General features: G+C 47.7%; 2 protein-coding genes across 10 annotated transcripts in view; both read left to right on the top strand.

Moving 5' to 3' along the window:
• SPTBN2 (spectrin beta, non-erythrocytic 2) overlaps positions 1-3014 on the top strand; it is a 124120-nt gene extending 121106 nt beyond the window's left edge. For 4 of the 5 annotated variants that reach the window (XM_058160117.1, XM_058160113.1, XM_058160114.1 and 1 more), the window contains one exon: positions 353-3014. In XM_058160117.1, coding sequence (XP_058016100.1) covers positions 353-586 — 234 coding nt within the window. In that variant the 3' untranslated portion in view covers positions 587-3014. The remainder of the gene's footprint in view (positions 1-352) is intronic. The other variant, XM_058160116.1, reaches the window with a different exon arrangement.
• A 1951-nt stretch (positions 3015-4965) lies between these two features.
• LOC131186631 (RNA-binding protein 4B-like) lies at positions 4966-14373 on the top strand. Of its 5 annotated transcripts, XM_058160415.1 has the most exons (4): positions 4966-5080; positions 6880-7305; positions 11093-11750; positions 13701-13839. In XM_058160415.1, exons 2-3 carry the CDS (start codon positions 6894-6896, stop codon positions 11740-11742), a joined length of 1062 nt encoding a protein of 353 aa, XP_058016398.1. In that variant the 5' UTR covers positions 4966-5080; positions 6880-6893; the 3' UTR covers positions 11743-11750; positions 13701-13839. The 5 variants fall into 5 exon arrangements, with proteins under 5 accessions (XP_058016398.1, XP_058016395.1, XP_058016399.1 ...); XM_058160412.1 differs by having other exon boundaries at positions 11093-14373; XM_058160416.1 differs by lacking the exon at positions 11093-11750 and having other exon boundaries at positions 4967-5080; positions 13701-14373.
• The last annotated feature ends 680 nt before the right edge of the window (positions 14374-15053 follow it).

The raw sequence follows: 15053 nt of genomic DNA on the forward strand, positions 1-15053 counted from the left end.
CATGCTGGCTGGGGGATTCTGGGAGTTGAAGTCCACCCATCTTCAAGCATGCTGGCTGGGGGATTCTGGGAGTTGAAATCCACCCATCTTAAAGCATGCTGGCTGGGGGATTCTGGGAGTTGAAGTCCACCTATCTTCAAGCACGCTGGCTGGGGGATTCCAGGAGTTGAAGTCCACCCATCTGAAAGCATGCTGGCTGGGGGATTCTGGGAGTTGAAGTCCACTGGTCAAATTGCCAAGGTTGAGATTCTAAATGATCTTCTACTTCATCTTCCGGTTCTGTCAGATTGGCGGGAAATATTCTTTTGTTCTTCATGCCCCCCCCCTTTTCCCTCCCCCCCTTCCCTTCCAGGCAGAGATGAGTACTTGGATGCGAGTGATCAACGCCGCTGCTGCGTCCGCCCTCACCCCCCAAGACCCCGCGGAAGACCAGCCTGCGCACATCAGCAAAGGCATGACGCGAGCCATGACGATGCCAGCCGGGCCCCCGCATAGCGCCTCGGAAGGGACTGTCACCCTGCGTAGCAAAGAGGCGAAGGAGAAGGACCGCGAGAAACGTTTCAGTTTTTTCAAGAAGAATAAATAAGGAGTCCTCGGTGGGAGAGGGGCAGGGGGGGGGCTCTGCAGCTGTTGGCAAAATCTGTACAGGCCTGAGCAGTGATGTGGGGGGTGCGGCGAGGGGCTTGACTTCGGCGAGGGGAGCCGGGTTGTGGGGGGGGGAGGGCGCGTAGCCAAAGCGGCCCTCGCCCTTTTTTTTCTTAAAATCCTGCAGATTGCATGAAGCATCTCTTGACGTTTACAAGGAATGCCTTCCGTTCCAGCCCCCCTTCCTTCCCCGTAAAACAAAGAGAAAACCAAAACAAGCCACGTCGTCTTGGTTGAAACAGGAAGGGGACACAGCGGCAAAGATAGTTGTGGCGGTGCAAAAGGGTGCGTGTGTGTGGGGGAGAAAGGCCTCTTCCCCAGGAGCGGGGCAGCAGATTGTCAGATGCTGGACATCAAGTGGGGGGAACGCGGGTCTGTGGGTCTGGGCAAACCGGCCACAGTAAGAGAGATGGCAAAGCGGGGAGGGGGCTGATCCCAGACTGGCGTTTTTTAAACAACGATGGCCTTTTTTGTGGGTTCTGGTAGCAGCGACACCCCTGGAAGTCCCACAGGTACAAAATTCGGGCTTCGGGAGTCGATTCTACTACTCTCTTCTTCTTCCTCCTCCTCCTCCTCCCTCATCTGTGCTCCAAGGCTGTCAAGATTCTCCCCCCCCCCTTACTTGCAGGCAAAATCCCATTGGAAAAATGGTTGAGAATCTATGGGCCACTTCAGCCCCTTGCAAAGCCAAGAGAAGCCTCTTCGAAACATCTGAACAATCCCCCGTTTCAAAATCCCGCCTATATCCACACTTCACACACACACACACACATACCCTCTCTAAGAATCAAACCGACGATGCGCAACGCAGTGCTGTTCGTCCCCGGAGCTGAAGCACTGACTTGTGTCTCTTGTCGTTCAGGAATGCCTTCGCCTCCTGTGGGAAATGAAGCTGGGCCAAGGATGCTGAGCTTCATCGCGCGCATTTCTACGGCTTGCCAGGGTACGGAGGCAGGAGGGCAAAAACATTGGGGAGGATGATATATATATATATATACACACATACATACACACACACACATACATACATAGAACCCTGCAGCCGAGTCTTGGGACCTGGTTGCCTGCCTCTCCTCCGAAATTGCCTCGCAGTGCCTAAAAGTTCGGATCTCTCAGGCGCTCCAGTGTGGGGGTCTAAGATCCCCCCAATGCTTGCTAAGAGGTTCTCGACTAGGAAACCCGAGCTAGATCCCTCTCGACCAAGGGAGCAGCAATCAATGCCAGCCCCCTTTGCTTTAAAAATCCCCTCCCCCACCCCCGTCCACGCAATACGTGGCAGCGCTGTTACAACCGATCCTGTTCTGGATTTCGGATCCTTTGGGCAAAGCTTTCCCCAAAGCGGGCTGAGAAATCGGAAGGCGAGGTTCCAGTGTACTTGGTGGATCTTCAAAGCTTGGGAAGGCCGGTTTCATAGCCCCCCCCCACCTACCCCCAGCCTCTATTCTATGCAAAATTGATCGACCCACACGCCCCTTTTGTTAATAAGTCTCTGAGTCCTCGGAGTTAAGACAAACCCTCCCCCAACCAATAAGGAAGATCGCCAAGTGGTGGAGTTTCCTTTCCTCGCACCACCTGGGTAGCGGCATCGCTCTCCAGTACCGATCACCTAAGTGATTTTTCAGGTTGATCTCTGCCTCCTATGGCTATGTGCCACGGATCCTCCCCCACCCCCCACTCCCCACCAAGCGAGGCCACGCACTTTGCAATCTTCACCGAGTGGCGGAAGAGAATGACTCGCAGGGCCTAGCATCGAACCAGGAGGGCGGAAATTTTCCCCTAGAGCTGTCGCATTGCAATGAAGTTCTCCTTCATCCGCTGGCATGCACCCCAAGTCGGCACATTGGGTTGGCTCTGGGCTCCTCTCGCCGTTGCTTGCCCCCTGCACTCTTCTCTTCCTATGTCTCCGGCCTTGGTCCCCGGACCCGGGTGTGCCTTCCATTTGTCCTCTGATTGTCGCCCTCCATTGCCGCCTCGCCTCTGCAGCCTTGCCACGGCGCAGAGAGCATCGCCTCTCTCTTCCCTTTCAGGCAAAAAAAAAAAAAAGGACGCCAAAAAACCCAGCCTTGGCACACGGATGGGGTTGCAGAAAGACCCAGAGGGACGGCCTGCCTGCCTTCCAATGCGCAGGAATGTTGTTTTTCTTTTCTTTTTTTCATGCTGCTTAGAGGAGGGGAGGTGGGGGGAGGCCTAGCCTACAAGTGAGACGGAGACCCTCGCCTTCTTCGGCACGCCCCTCAAGGGCCCCCAGCAGTGTTCTCTGTGCTTGTTGGGGACTGTTTATCCATGTGTTTGCAGTGACATCTGTTCCAATATTTTTCTTTTCTTTTCTTTTCTTTTTTGGAGAAATAAAAAAGAATCTGTGGAGAGTCGCCGCGCTTCTTTCTTTCTCTTCGTAGGGGCAGGGTGTCAAAAATGGAGTTTTGGGGCCCTTTGCTGGTTCTCCGAACGGACCAGGTTCTTCTCTTGTTAACCCATCCAGTGGTGGGTTTCCAATAATCTTACCACCGGTTCGCCGCATGTGCGCCCAGCTTCGAAAATGTGCCTAAATATGACAGCTATAGAGCAGGGGCAGGTGGATGGGCCCACGTGCGATCTCCGCTACAGGTTCGCCTGAACTGGTACGAATTGGCTGAATACCACCTCTGAACCCATCGTGTTTTGCCAGTTGGTGGCCTGGGACGGCTGTTGTCATTCGCCTTCCGGGATGTGTTTGATTTGGCGGGATGTGCAAAGTTCTCCATGTGCACGAGGTGCTCCAGCAAGTAAACACATCCCCAGCCCCTCCCTGCTCTATGCTTTTAAATCAAGGGTGAACAACCCCCAGAATTCCTGACCAAGCCCGGCTGGCTCAGGAAGTCACAGAATAACAAGATTTGGAAGGGACCATGGAGGTCTTCTAGTCAACACCCCACCCCCCAGTCAAGCAGAACACCTGACGCCGTTCCAGACAAATGGTTGTCTTAAGAATCTCTTCTTAAAAGCTTCCAGTGTTGGAGCACCGACAAGTTCTGGAGACAAATCCAGGAATAATTGTTCTCACTTTCCACTCCTCTTCCTTTGTTTTGATCAATGAGTTGCTTCAGCAATTCAGGAGTCTAAGAATGAATCAATTCAGTCTATGATTTTTTTTTCCTCACAACTGGTTTAATCTTTCCGGACTCTATGGAAGAGAAAAAGTTAAATATTCCCTTGAGGTGAGCTTGACTCCTGGTGACAACAGACACAAACTCAGAGATTCTCTAGACAAACACGTTAGACAATTCCCTCCCCTCCACACACAACTTCATCTGGGATCGCCTGGTGGCCTCCCATCCAACCTGATCATTGAGTTTATTTTCCTTTTATTGCTTCAAACTACAATAAGGCTGTAGAAAGGTGGAATAACACAATTTTCCAGCCTGCCCAACAAATTTTATGATATCCCAATCAAAAGCTCAAAAGAATGGGTGCCCAAACTTGGCAACTTTTTTTTATTGAGTTTTTTTTTTTTGAATTTTAACAACTACAAAATTAAAATTCAGACTTGGCAGCTTTAAGGCTGGTGGACTTCAACTCCCAGAATTCCCCATGGCTGGCTAGTCAAAATTTACCAAGGGTGGACACCCCTTGCATTACAGAAGGGCTGAGAAGCCAAGCATTAAAGTCTCGTTACTAGGGTTGTTGTGAGAATAGGTGGGATCCTTGGGGGGAAAATAATTATTATTCAATAAAGGCATATAAAGAAACTTCCTTTCACACAGGAACACACACCCAAAGCCTTCTCCCCCCCCCTCGCTTCCTTGTGGATCGTTCCAGTAAGGGCTTCTTTCTCTTCCACCCCTTTAAAAATTCATCGTGGAACCGTCCAGTTCCTGGTCTTTCCTCCTCCTTGAACAGTATGGCTTCCCCCCGGATCTTCTCCCATGAGACAGTCTGCCTTGCACCCCCCCTTGCATCTTATCGAATGGAATAGTCTGACCTAAGTCCTCCTCCCCCACGTCCTCCGGCTTCGTCTTTCTCCACTTTACCATTCCGTTGGCAGTGGCTAACATTCGTCCCACCCTCCCCACCTGTCAAACTTTGAAGGACCTATCGTCTTTCCCTCCCCCCGGATTTATTACCGCCTTTTCTGGCTGACTTCCGGCAAGCGTTGACATCCCTCGCCTAACACGATTGGCCGAAGAGTTGACGTACAACGAAAGGGAAGGTAGGGTCACCCCCCAACGCCTCACAGAAAACGATAGCCAATCACCTTGGGGGTTTTCTAAAGACGAGAGCTGATTGGGTAGTCGTCTTCCAGACACTTTCCGCTTTGGCCATTCGTAGTGCCCGCCGTCTCTTGACGAGACCAATCACAACCCAGACGAAGGTGAGGAGGCGGGCCAAGACCTTGGAAGAGGAGGTGAAATTTAGTTGCCGCCGCCGCCGCCATTTTGTGCTGAGGGCTGTTGCTGAGGTTTGTGAGGGGCCGGTTCAGGCGGGTGGAGGAAGCGGGCGGCGGGCGAAGGTGCGTTGTTCGGGGGACTCAGCTTGCGGAGGCCTGCATGCAAAACTGAGGCCTTGGCCTTCTGCCTCGGTTAATGACAATATTTCCTGATATTAACGCTGAGGGCGAACATAGAATAGAAACACGCCCACAGCCATACACAACCACGGCCTCTGCTCGCACGAAGTTCTGCAGGTATATTACACAAACACACGCTCATATATTCTCTCTCTCTCAAAAACACACCCACACATCATGGCCGCTGCTTGTATAAAGTTCTGGTATATTACACACACATACACAATTTCTTTCTGTCTGTGTGTCTATCTATCTCTCTCTCTCTACACACTACACACACATCATGGCCTCTGCTTGTATAAAGTTCTGCTGGTATATTACACAAACACAGATACATATACATATGGTAGGTAGGTAGGTAGATGTCAGCCTCCACTCCAAACTTCGTATCTTTTTGTACTCCTTATATTCAGTTGTTAGATAGAATGGGATTGTATTTCTAATGTAAATAGCTATTGGATTCAAGTTAAGAAGAGAGGGGCCTTTAAGAGTGTCGGTCTGACATAATTAAAGTGGGAGGGGAGATTAATGTTTTGAATTCAACAGGAATGTTTGAGCACGAACGCTAACGGACATTGCATTCCTGATTTGATTGACAACCAGAGGCCTGCGGAAGAAGATTACCACGGGACCCCGGGAAGGAGCTGGCATTGGACCAGACCTGATGACCTTTTGGGAAAGAGGAGGGAGGAATAGGGTGATACAGATTGTCAGTCATATTCTGTCTCAGATTCAACTTAAACCCTGCTGCTATCCAGATGTAATTAGTAAAAGTACTTTTCTTTATTTGCAAATGAAGTCAAGGTGTATTCTTTCCTAGTTATAATCAGAGGCAGCCTGACGGTAGGTAGGTAGGTAGGTAGGTAGGTAGGTATAGAAACATACATACATATACTAACACAACACACACACACACTGGCATCTGCTTATGCAAAGTTCTGGTATATTATGCACACATACATACTATTTCTCTATACCTAGATAGATATATACATACATACCCTATTTCCCCAAAAATAAGACCCTTACGTTTTTTTGAAGCCTGAAATATCAGGATGTCTTATTTTGGGAGAAGCAGGGTATACACATTCACGTACAACATGGCCTCTGTACAAAATTCTGCTGGTATATTACCAATACATACAAGATAGATAGAAGGAATAGTCAGCTGTATAACTTTCATAGGTAGGTAGATAGAGATAGATAGATAGATAGATAGATAGATAGATAGATAGATAGATATTAGATGTAAATACATAGATACGTATACACATTCACACACACAAACACACACTTATAAATACTGTACACACATAGCTACACACACACACACCCTCCACTTACAGAATGACCAATGCATTTTACCTATATTTTCCTGGTATCTCCTGCATGTTCATAAGAGCTTTCTGGAAGATTTAGGATTCTGATTGCATAATGTGCTAAATCAAGAGGTTCCTTTTTCCATATAGTAGGTTTTTTTAACAATGGTGGCAGCTTCTTTCACAGAGTTAGGATCACTTAAAATCAGTGCTTAAAGAAGCTTATGAGATTCCTCAAGCAAAACTTAACTCTTCGATCAATATAACCTCTTGGGCTTTTTTTTTCCCTTTCTGCTGCTGAATTGCCTCATGCTGTTCGATTTTGGTTGTTCAGAGCCAACTAACCTTTCCTTCTTCGGCTCCCCCGCTCAGCTCTAGCCACCACCATGGTGAAACTTTTCATCGGCAACCTTCCCCGGGAAGCCACCGAGCAGGAGATCCGCTCCCTTTTCGAGCAGTACGGCCGAGTCCTGGAGTGCGACATCATCAAGAATTATGGGTTTGTGCACATTGAGGACAAGACGGCCGCCGAGGACGCCATCCGCAGCCTGCACCACTACAAGCTGCACGGCGTCTGCATCAACGTCGAAGCCAGCAAAAACAAGAGCAAGGCTTCCACCAAGCTGCACGTGGGCAACATCAGCACCAGCTGCACGAACCTGGAGCTGCGGTCCAAGTTTGAGGAATACGGCCCCGTGCTTGAGTGCGATATCGTGAAAGATTATGCCTTTGTGCACATGGAAAGAGCTGAGGATGCCGTCGAGGCCATCAGAGGCCTCGACAACACAGAATTCCAAGGTGGGAAGTGGGGCTAGGGTGGGGCATGGAAGCTGGAAGCCAAAGTTTTCCCCCCTTTCTGGCTTTCCTTCCCAAGAGGAGGTTATTTCCAGAGCTCCCAAGGGTCATCTTGGTGGGCCACAGCTGGTAATGTTGCCTGCTAGTTCACTTCCATCCTTGAGTCGGATATCTGATGCCAATTACAGGTAGTCCTTGACTTACAGTAGTTCATTTAGTGACCGAAGTTACAACAGCACTGAAAAAAGTGACTTATGACCATTTTTCACACTTAATGACCATTGCAGCATCCCCATGGTCAGGTGATCCAAGTTCAAATAGTACTAGCAATAGCACTTAGACTTATATACCGCTTCACAGTGCTTTACAACCCTCTTTAAGTGGTTAACAGACTCAGCATATTGCCCTAACAATCTAGGTCCTCCTCATTTGACTGACCTCGTAATTATGGAAGGCTGAGTGAACCTTGAACCGGTCAGAATCAAACTGACAGTCGGCAGAATTAGTGTGCAGTACTGCATTCTAACCACTGTCCCACTATGGCCCCTCCTTCCTTGGCAATCGAGTCATATTTATGATGGTTGCATTGCCTTGGGTTCATAAAATCACCTTTTGAGAGATGACAAGCAAAGTCATGGGGAAGCCAGATTTATTTAACAGCTGTTTTACCAGCTTAACAGCTGCAGAGATTCGCTTAACAACTGTGGCAAGGAAGGTTGTAAAATGGGCAACATTCCCTTAACAAATGTCGCACTTAGCAACAAAAACGTTGGGGTCAGTGTTGTTCAAGATGTGACTTGTTGCTTGTTATGCAGGCTGGTTGATCCAAGTTGTTTCGATTGGTGGTTGGCTTTATGTGATGTTTCACCTTGGGTTACTTTGAGCAGAGTTTATTGAGTAAACCCAAGTTGGCTGGACCTGCATGGGATGCCAAGCCATCTTAAACAGTCTACAATGACTAGGTTCAGACAACCTAGTCCAGTGATGGCTAACCTTTTTGCCATTGTGCGCCAGGAGTTGGGGGGGCACGCATGCACCCATACCCATAGTTCTATCTGCCCCGCGCATGTGTGCTTGATGCCCCTGTCCTGTCCCCCCACCCCCTGGTCCTGGCATGCGATGTCAGGTAGGCCGCTTTTTCTCTCTCACCAGCCTCCACAGCCTTTCTAGGAGTCTGGGGAGGGCAAAAACGGCCAGTTTGCCAACTTTTGGTCACATTGGAAGTTGGCAAATGGGCCGTTTTCTGCATCCGGGAAGTGTGGGGTTTGCACCCTTCTCAGACTCCTAGAGAGGCTCTGGAGGCTGGTGAGAGAGAAAAAACTGCCTCCCCGCCCAAGGCCCTCCAGAGGCAGGAAACAGCCCATTTCCCTACTTCTGGTGGGCCCAGAAGGCCCAAAAATTAGCTGGCCGGCGCACACATGCTTGCCGGACCTGAGCTCAGGTGCCCACCAATATGGCTTCAAGTGCCACCTGTGGCACGCATGCCATAGGTTCACCATCATGGACTTAGTCTGAATATGAAGCTCAGGAAATCTGGAGTCCAGACAGTTCAATTAAATATATAGGTTTTATTGCACGCTAAAGCTCTCTACAAGAATCTGAGCTACTAACGGTCAAAGCAAATTGGCGGTAGATAAGAGTCAACAGAATTCAAGCTGGAGCCCAGAGGCCTTAGATCTCTTGTAGATATGAAAGGACTCGAGACTCATGACGCGTTTGACCCCTCCTTAGGGCTCAGCCTGGTCATCTCCCATAATGGCTTAGAGCCTTGAGAGCAGTTGGCAGGTGAGATATTGAAGTATATCAATCAGTCAGTTTCTCGGCGGTGGGGGGCGCTGACAGAGGTGTGGATCTTGATCCTTGTCTCCTTTTCTTCCTTGCTCCACTTCCTGTCTGTTCATCAATCAATGTGTGGAAAGGTTTCCATGCTTCTTGTGTCTCCAAGGCTTTGTACTCCTGTCTGGTATTCCCTGTAGCCAACATTACCCAGCCTTCTTCATCCAGGACCCTCAGCCACCCTTCTCTCTATTTCTCTCCTGTTGCTTTCGGACTGACTATCCGCCTTGCTGTGATTTGATGCCTTCTTTCCTCCTCCTCGCTGCCAAATAGCAATCTGTTTCCTAATGCCCTGCGCTTAGATTTTTTTTTTCAAGTCAACTTGCCTTTTTTTTTTAATTTCCGTCTCAGAAGTTGCAGAAGTCTCAGAAATTGAAACCACTTTCTGCACTGGTTATTAACAGCTAATGTTGAGCGCCCTGATAGGGTTGGGGTCAGCTGTTAAAAAGCCACAACAGAGGTCAGTGTAAATACACTAAAACACAGCAAACTTTGGCTGTATTTTAGGAGAAACCCCCCCCCCCCCGATACATTTAATTGGTAAAATTGTAGGTGACACATAGTGGCAGTTTGTTAACGTTTCCTACTGGTCAGCACAAATATAATTATTTCAAGGACTTTAGTAGCATTCTGTTATGAATTAAGGATCTGAACTATTAAGAGAAATGCTTGCTTGGTCTAGCTAGTGCATTAATAATATGCTATTCTTTCTGAGAATAGCATTTTATGAAGTCTCAGCAGATTTGGTACAGACCAGTATCAAATACAGGTAGTCCTCAACCTACAACAGTTTGTTTAGCTTGTTTAATGACCGTTCAAACTTACGACAATATTGGAAAAAGTGACCCATGACCGTTTTCACACTTAAAACCGTTGTGACCTTTTGTTCATGTGATCAAAATTCAGACGGGTTACTAATTTAACAATTGCAGTGATTCACTTAACGATCGTAAAATGGGGCAAAATTCACTTTTAAAAAGGTTTCACTTAGCAACAGAAATTTTGGGCTCAATTTGTGGTCGTTAGTTGAGGATTACCTATATGCTCTATTGTTGAATTTCTGAACCGTGAAACAACAGTATCGGCATTAAAAAAAAAACTCTTAATGACCGAGGATAGAATTTGATCCTCTATGTCTGAAATAGATGGAGAAATTGATATGAGTGGCATTTGGTTTCTCTCCCTTTCCTCAGTCTCTTGATTTCAATGGATGAAGAAAGTTCAGGCCACTGGGTGGGACCTGGATTGGTGTTTGTGTTTGTAGCTCCCTACCTCAAGAGCACCAAGTCTCCAAGGACTGCTCCACAGAATAAAGGGAAGGTGTTTGAATCCTCCCACATCAGCCTGCAAACGAGTAAGGTCAGGGCACAGCCATGCCTCCTGAAGAGTCAAACTGGAGAAGGAAGGAAGAACAGATCCTGCTGTGTCAATGGGAAATAAACCTCAAAACGTTTAGCTTAAGTATACGAACCATCCCTTTAAAATTCAGCAAATCTGATTGTTTCGGAACACCTAAAGAATACAGGAAGCTGCATGACCCCCATAGATGTCTCGGAAATAATTCGCATTTCACATTCTGGTCAGCAAGATTCTCGGGTTTTGATTTGCAATCCACTTATCTGCTTTGCGGGCCTGCCAAAACATTTTCGGGTTTTAGTGGCCAGCATCAAATTGGGGAGACGATTATAACATACCTTAAAAGAGGGCAGAATCAGGTTTTCCCTGCCAAAATGCTTCCATTTCCTGAGTATAATTCGCTGGTCGCTCTGGACCAAAAGAGGCATTGGATCCTTGAACAGCTGTTGGCTTCCCTCTTTGAGTCACAGCCGGGGATTTCCTGATTTGTTACCTCTTTTTTGTAAAATATAAAAATAATTCTGAGCTGCTGTGCTTTTGCTTTGAATTGTCTTTAACAAATCTTTATAGCTGCCCTTCTTGCGTCTGTTTCTTCAAGGCAAAAGAATGCGCGTGCAGTTGTCTACCAGCCGTCTCAGGACCGCGCCCGGGATGGGAGACAAGAGTGGCTGCTATCGGTGTGGGAAGGAGGGTCACTGGTCTAAAGAGTGCCCGGTAGACCGCACGGGGCAAGTGGCTGAGTTGACCGAACCTTATAGCGAGCAATACGGAATGGTGCGCAACCCGTACCCTACAGGCTACGGGGATCCTGTGTATTACGAGGACCCCTATGGAATGGTGGATTATTATAAACGGTATCGCGCGAGAAACGCTGCGGCCTATGGGGCTTCTGCATACGACACTTATGCGGAGCACACCATGGCCCAGTATTCCCAGTACGCCCAGTACTCGCAAGCCACAGCCATGGCCAGTCGCCTCTCTACCTCCTTAGACCCCTACGAGAGGCCCCTGATGCCATCCTCGGGAACTGCAGCCGCGGTAGCTGTCGCTGCTGTGGCCGCGACGTCCTCCTTTTACACCCGGGATAGAAGCCCTCTGCGTCGCTCGGCCGCTGCGGCTTCCACCGCTGGAGACGTGTACGGATACGAGCGCGTTCAGCTGTCTCCCGTCTCGCGATCCTCTCTCTACGATGTCCAGCGTTTCGGGCGGGATGCAGGCGCGGACAGGTTGCGATACTCCGCGTATTGAGTCTCGAGGTGAGCGCGTTTTTTTCATCAGTAGTTTGGAGGAGGAGGGGGACGGCGCATCAATGTCGGTGCTGGTGAGACGGGGGGATACCAGCTGGCGTCTGGGTGGGTCTTTGGAGGATACCTGCCTGCTTGGTGTGGGAGATGAAACCGAGAGACCAGCATAGATGGGAGCAAAACACACCAATTAGGAACGTCAGCTTGCTATAAACCTGGTCCTGCAATCTTCCCAAATAAAAGTGGCTCAGAGTGTCCCAGGGATAAGTTGGCTCCCAAACCCACATGCCATGTCCAGGACATCTCAAATTGCTTCTGGAGAAAGGATTTACTTCGGGGAACTACCCCGTGGCCATTTCAGAGTTCCCCGGAATATTTGTTCCTCCTTACTTGTGTGCTTCGTTACAGTCAGATTGAGGGAGGTCTTGCCCGAGAACAGTAGATTCCGCTGTCTTTTATTTCTAAAATCCTGGCTAAGCTTGCCTCGTTGTTGTTTTTCTCCTTCCTCTTCTGTTCCCATGGCCCCATATATTGCACTCTTCTCCCAGGATTGTGGGTGCCTCGTTGCCTGTTTCCCACTATGCACCTTAAACTCAAAATTAGGGCAAAGTGGCCGCACCCCGACCAACTGGAGATAGAGCAGCTTTTAACCAAAGCGGCTTGGAAATTGAAGAGCGAGTTTGGATCACACAAGATGCCCCAGTGTGTACTCTCTTGAGCCCCACCTGAACCAGGTGCTTTATGAGCAGAAGCGCAATTCCCATCCATGGGGTATGGGAGGCAGCAATAGGCAAAGGCAATCCTTGCAGCCTGAAACAGCTGATTGTTGGTTGGATCAGCCTTCTGAAAATCAGCTGTTTCAGGCTGCAAGGATTGTCTTTGCCTATTGCTGCCTCCCATGCCCCATTTTCGGGGGATGGGGGGCAGATGGGCGGGGTTACATTTGGTGTATTTGATGCATCCAAATTTTCACCCTCTTTTATGGGGGGGAAAGTGTCATATACTCCAAAAAATACAGTAATTCCTTTTGTTCATGATGCTGTAATTGCTGTGTTTTTGTCCTGTCCTTAAGCCTGTGATTTCTTTTCACTGGGTGACACCCCCCCTCCTCCCCCAGGTTGAATTCTCCTGAAAGATAATATTCTTTTCTTCTTCCAAATTGTTTATTGTTTCTGTTCCCTTCTTGTAATAAAAAAAAAAGAAGAACATTCTAGATATTCTCATGCCTTGAGAAATTCTTAGCTGCTCTTTCTTCCGGGTGTTTGGTGGCCTTTCACGTAAGAGGTGACCGGAGCAATTGTACGCTTCTTTCCTATGACCAAGCAACAGATGTCTAATATGAAATGTTTTATTTGCAGTCCTTTCCCAACAGTTCCAAAGAGTGGATTCCTTTCCCTGCAGTGTTTAAATTACAGCATTTTCACTTACTGTCCCCCAATATCTGTCTCCCTGAGAAGAGCCATCAGTATACTGACATTCATCCAAAAATGTAATTTTGTGCTCTTTGAGGGTTGGGGAAGGTGAGTAGCCAGTGTTGAATATCCCACTGGTTAATGTCTGTTTTTGAAGTATTTTAGTTTAACATTGAAAATAACATCTTCTTCCCTACCCTCCCGAAGACCGTCCATAGCCCCAAGAGGAGGAGATCCTTCTAGAACAGGGGGCAAAAAAGGCTGTTAATATTCTGACAATCTCTCCCTCCCTCCAATCAAATACACTTCCCCATTAACTTACCGCCTGAGTTAATGCTCTAAGGCCGGGATTTCCAAACTTGGCCACTCACTGGCTGGGGAATTCTGGGACTTGAAGTCTGAAAAGTGGCCCAGGTCGGAAGAGCCCCCTGCTCTAAGAAAGGTGGGGTGGGCTCAACCACGGAAGTGCTGTTTTTTGGTTTCTTTTTGTTTTTTTCTAGGCAGCCCCCAGCACTGAGCCTGCAAATGAACTGTGTCTTTTATTTTTCAGGTAGGCTATTTGAGGGCTGGACATCGGGCTCCTGCGGCGCGTTTATGTCAAAGCTATGCCAGGCTTCACGATGTGTCGATTTTGTGTTTAGCATGGTCTCACTTACGGACATTCGGTGTCTCTGCGAAGCTTAGTGACAACTAGCAGTCCCTGTTCTCTTTTTTTAAAAAAACAAAAACAAAAACCCAAACAAAACAACCACATAAAAGTCGCCACCACCACCAAGCATTATTGGAAAGAGGGGAGGGCAGGGCTGTGGGAATTGGGGAGAGGAGGTTGTTCTTAACTGGGCTTGTGCCCTGGACTTTGGTCAAACTTTGTCTAAGCTTGGACTTCGAGCGTAGACAGAGGGACCCACAGAATAAACAAGAGACAAATATGTGGCCTTCCAAGGATAACTTTGGGCCAATTCGTTCCAGTTCAATTTGCAATTTGTCCTCCTTTGTGTAGGCTTGATTTTGGAATTGAATAATTCTAGCTGATCCAGTTCCTTTTTTCTTTTGTATTATGAGAAGACATTGTCATATTTGGTAGCTGCCTACATTTGGACTGTAGAAAGCTTTCCTTTTGCTATGGATATTATTAACCTGTAACTTTTTGTTCTTTTAAAGTTGACATTTCTCTCCTTTTTTCCCCCCTCCCTTCTCCAATAAAATAAAACATTTGTAACAGATCCTTGAAAGTGTCTGCGTTGTACAATTCGGGTTTGAAGGGACGAGCTTGCCTATTATCCGCACGCTTTGCAATTTTGCATCCAAGTAGAAAGGGCTGCCAGGAAGAATGTGATCCTTTTCAAGAGCCAGAAGCTGAAAAGTTTATTTTCCTATGTTAGGATTCATTTCTATTCAGAATTAGGCTTTTTTGAGGGGTTTTTTTTTAAGACAGGAGAAGGAAGTAAGCTCTTATTTCATATTTTAAAGTGCACAAACTAGATTTGAGCGCCTGCTGCTGGTTTTCTCCCTCAGTTTCTGCACATGTGAAGATTTCTCGAAAATGTCTATTTTCCAAGGGGAAATTAGCTTCAGTCATATTCAAGGGTTACAGAAGTGTATCTCCATTTTTGCATAATTTAAGGTCCCCATGGCTGGCTGGGGAATTCTGGGAATTGAAGTTCACTAGTCAAAATTTACCAAGGGTGGACACCCCTTGCATTACAGAAGGGCTGAGAAGCCAAGCATTAAAGTTTCGTTACCAGGGTGGTTGTGAGAATAGGTGGGATCCTTGGGGGAAAAATAATTATTCAACAAAGGCATATAAAGAAACTTCCTTTCACACAGGAACACATACCCATAGCCTTCTCCCCCTCCCTTTTCCTCGTGGATCGTTCCAATCAGGACGTCTTTCTCTTCCACC

Source organism: Ahaetulla prasina, chromosome 17 (genome assembly GCF_028640845.1).
Source record: "Ahaetulla prasina isolate Xishuangbanna chromosome 17, ASM2864084v1, whole genome shotgun sequence".
NCBI lineage: Eukaryota > Metazoa > Chordata > Lepidosauria > Squamata > Colubridae > Ahaetulla > Ahaetulla prasina.

What these genes read in the sequence shown, in the direction of transcription:
- LOC131186631 (XM_058160412.1), top strand. Translation starts at nt 6,894, where the DNA reads ATGGTGAAACTTTTCATCGGCAACCTTCCCCGGGAAGCCACCGAGCAG. An exon ending in CGACAACACAGAATTCCAAG is followed by an intron (nt 7,306 to 11,092) that starts GTGGGAAGTGGG and finishes TGTTTCTTCAAG; the next exon opens with GCAAAAGAATGCGCGTGCAG.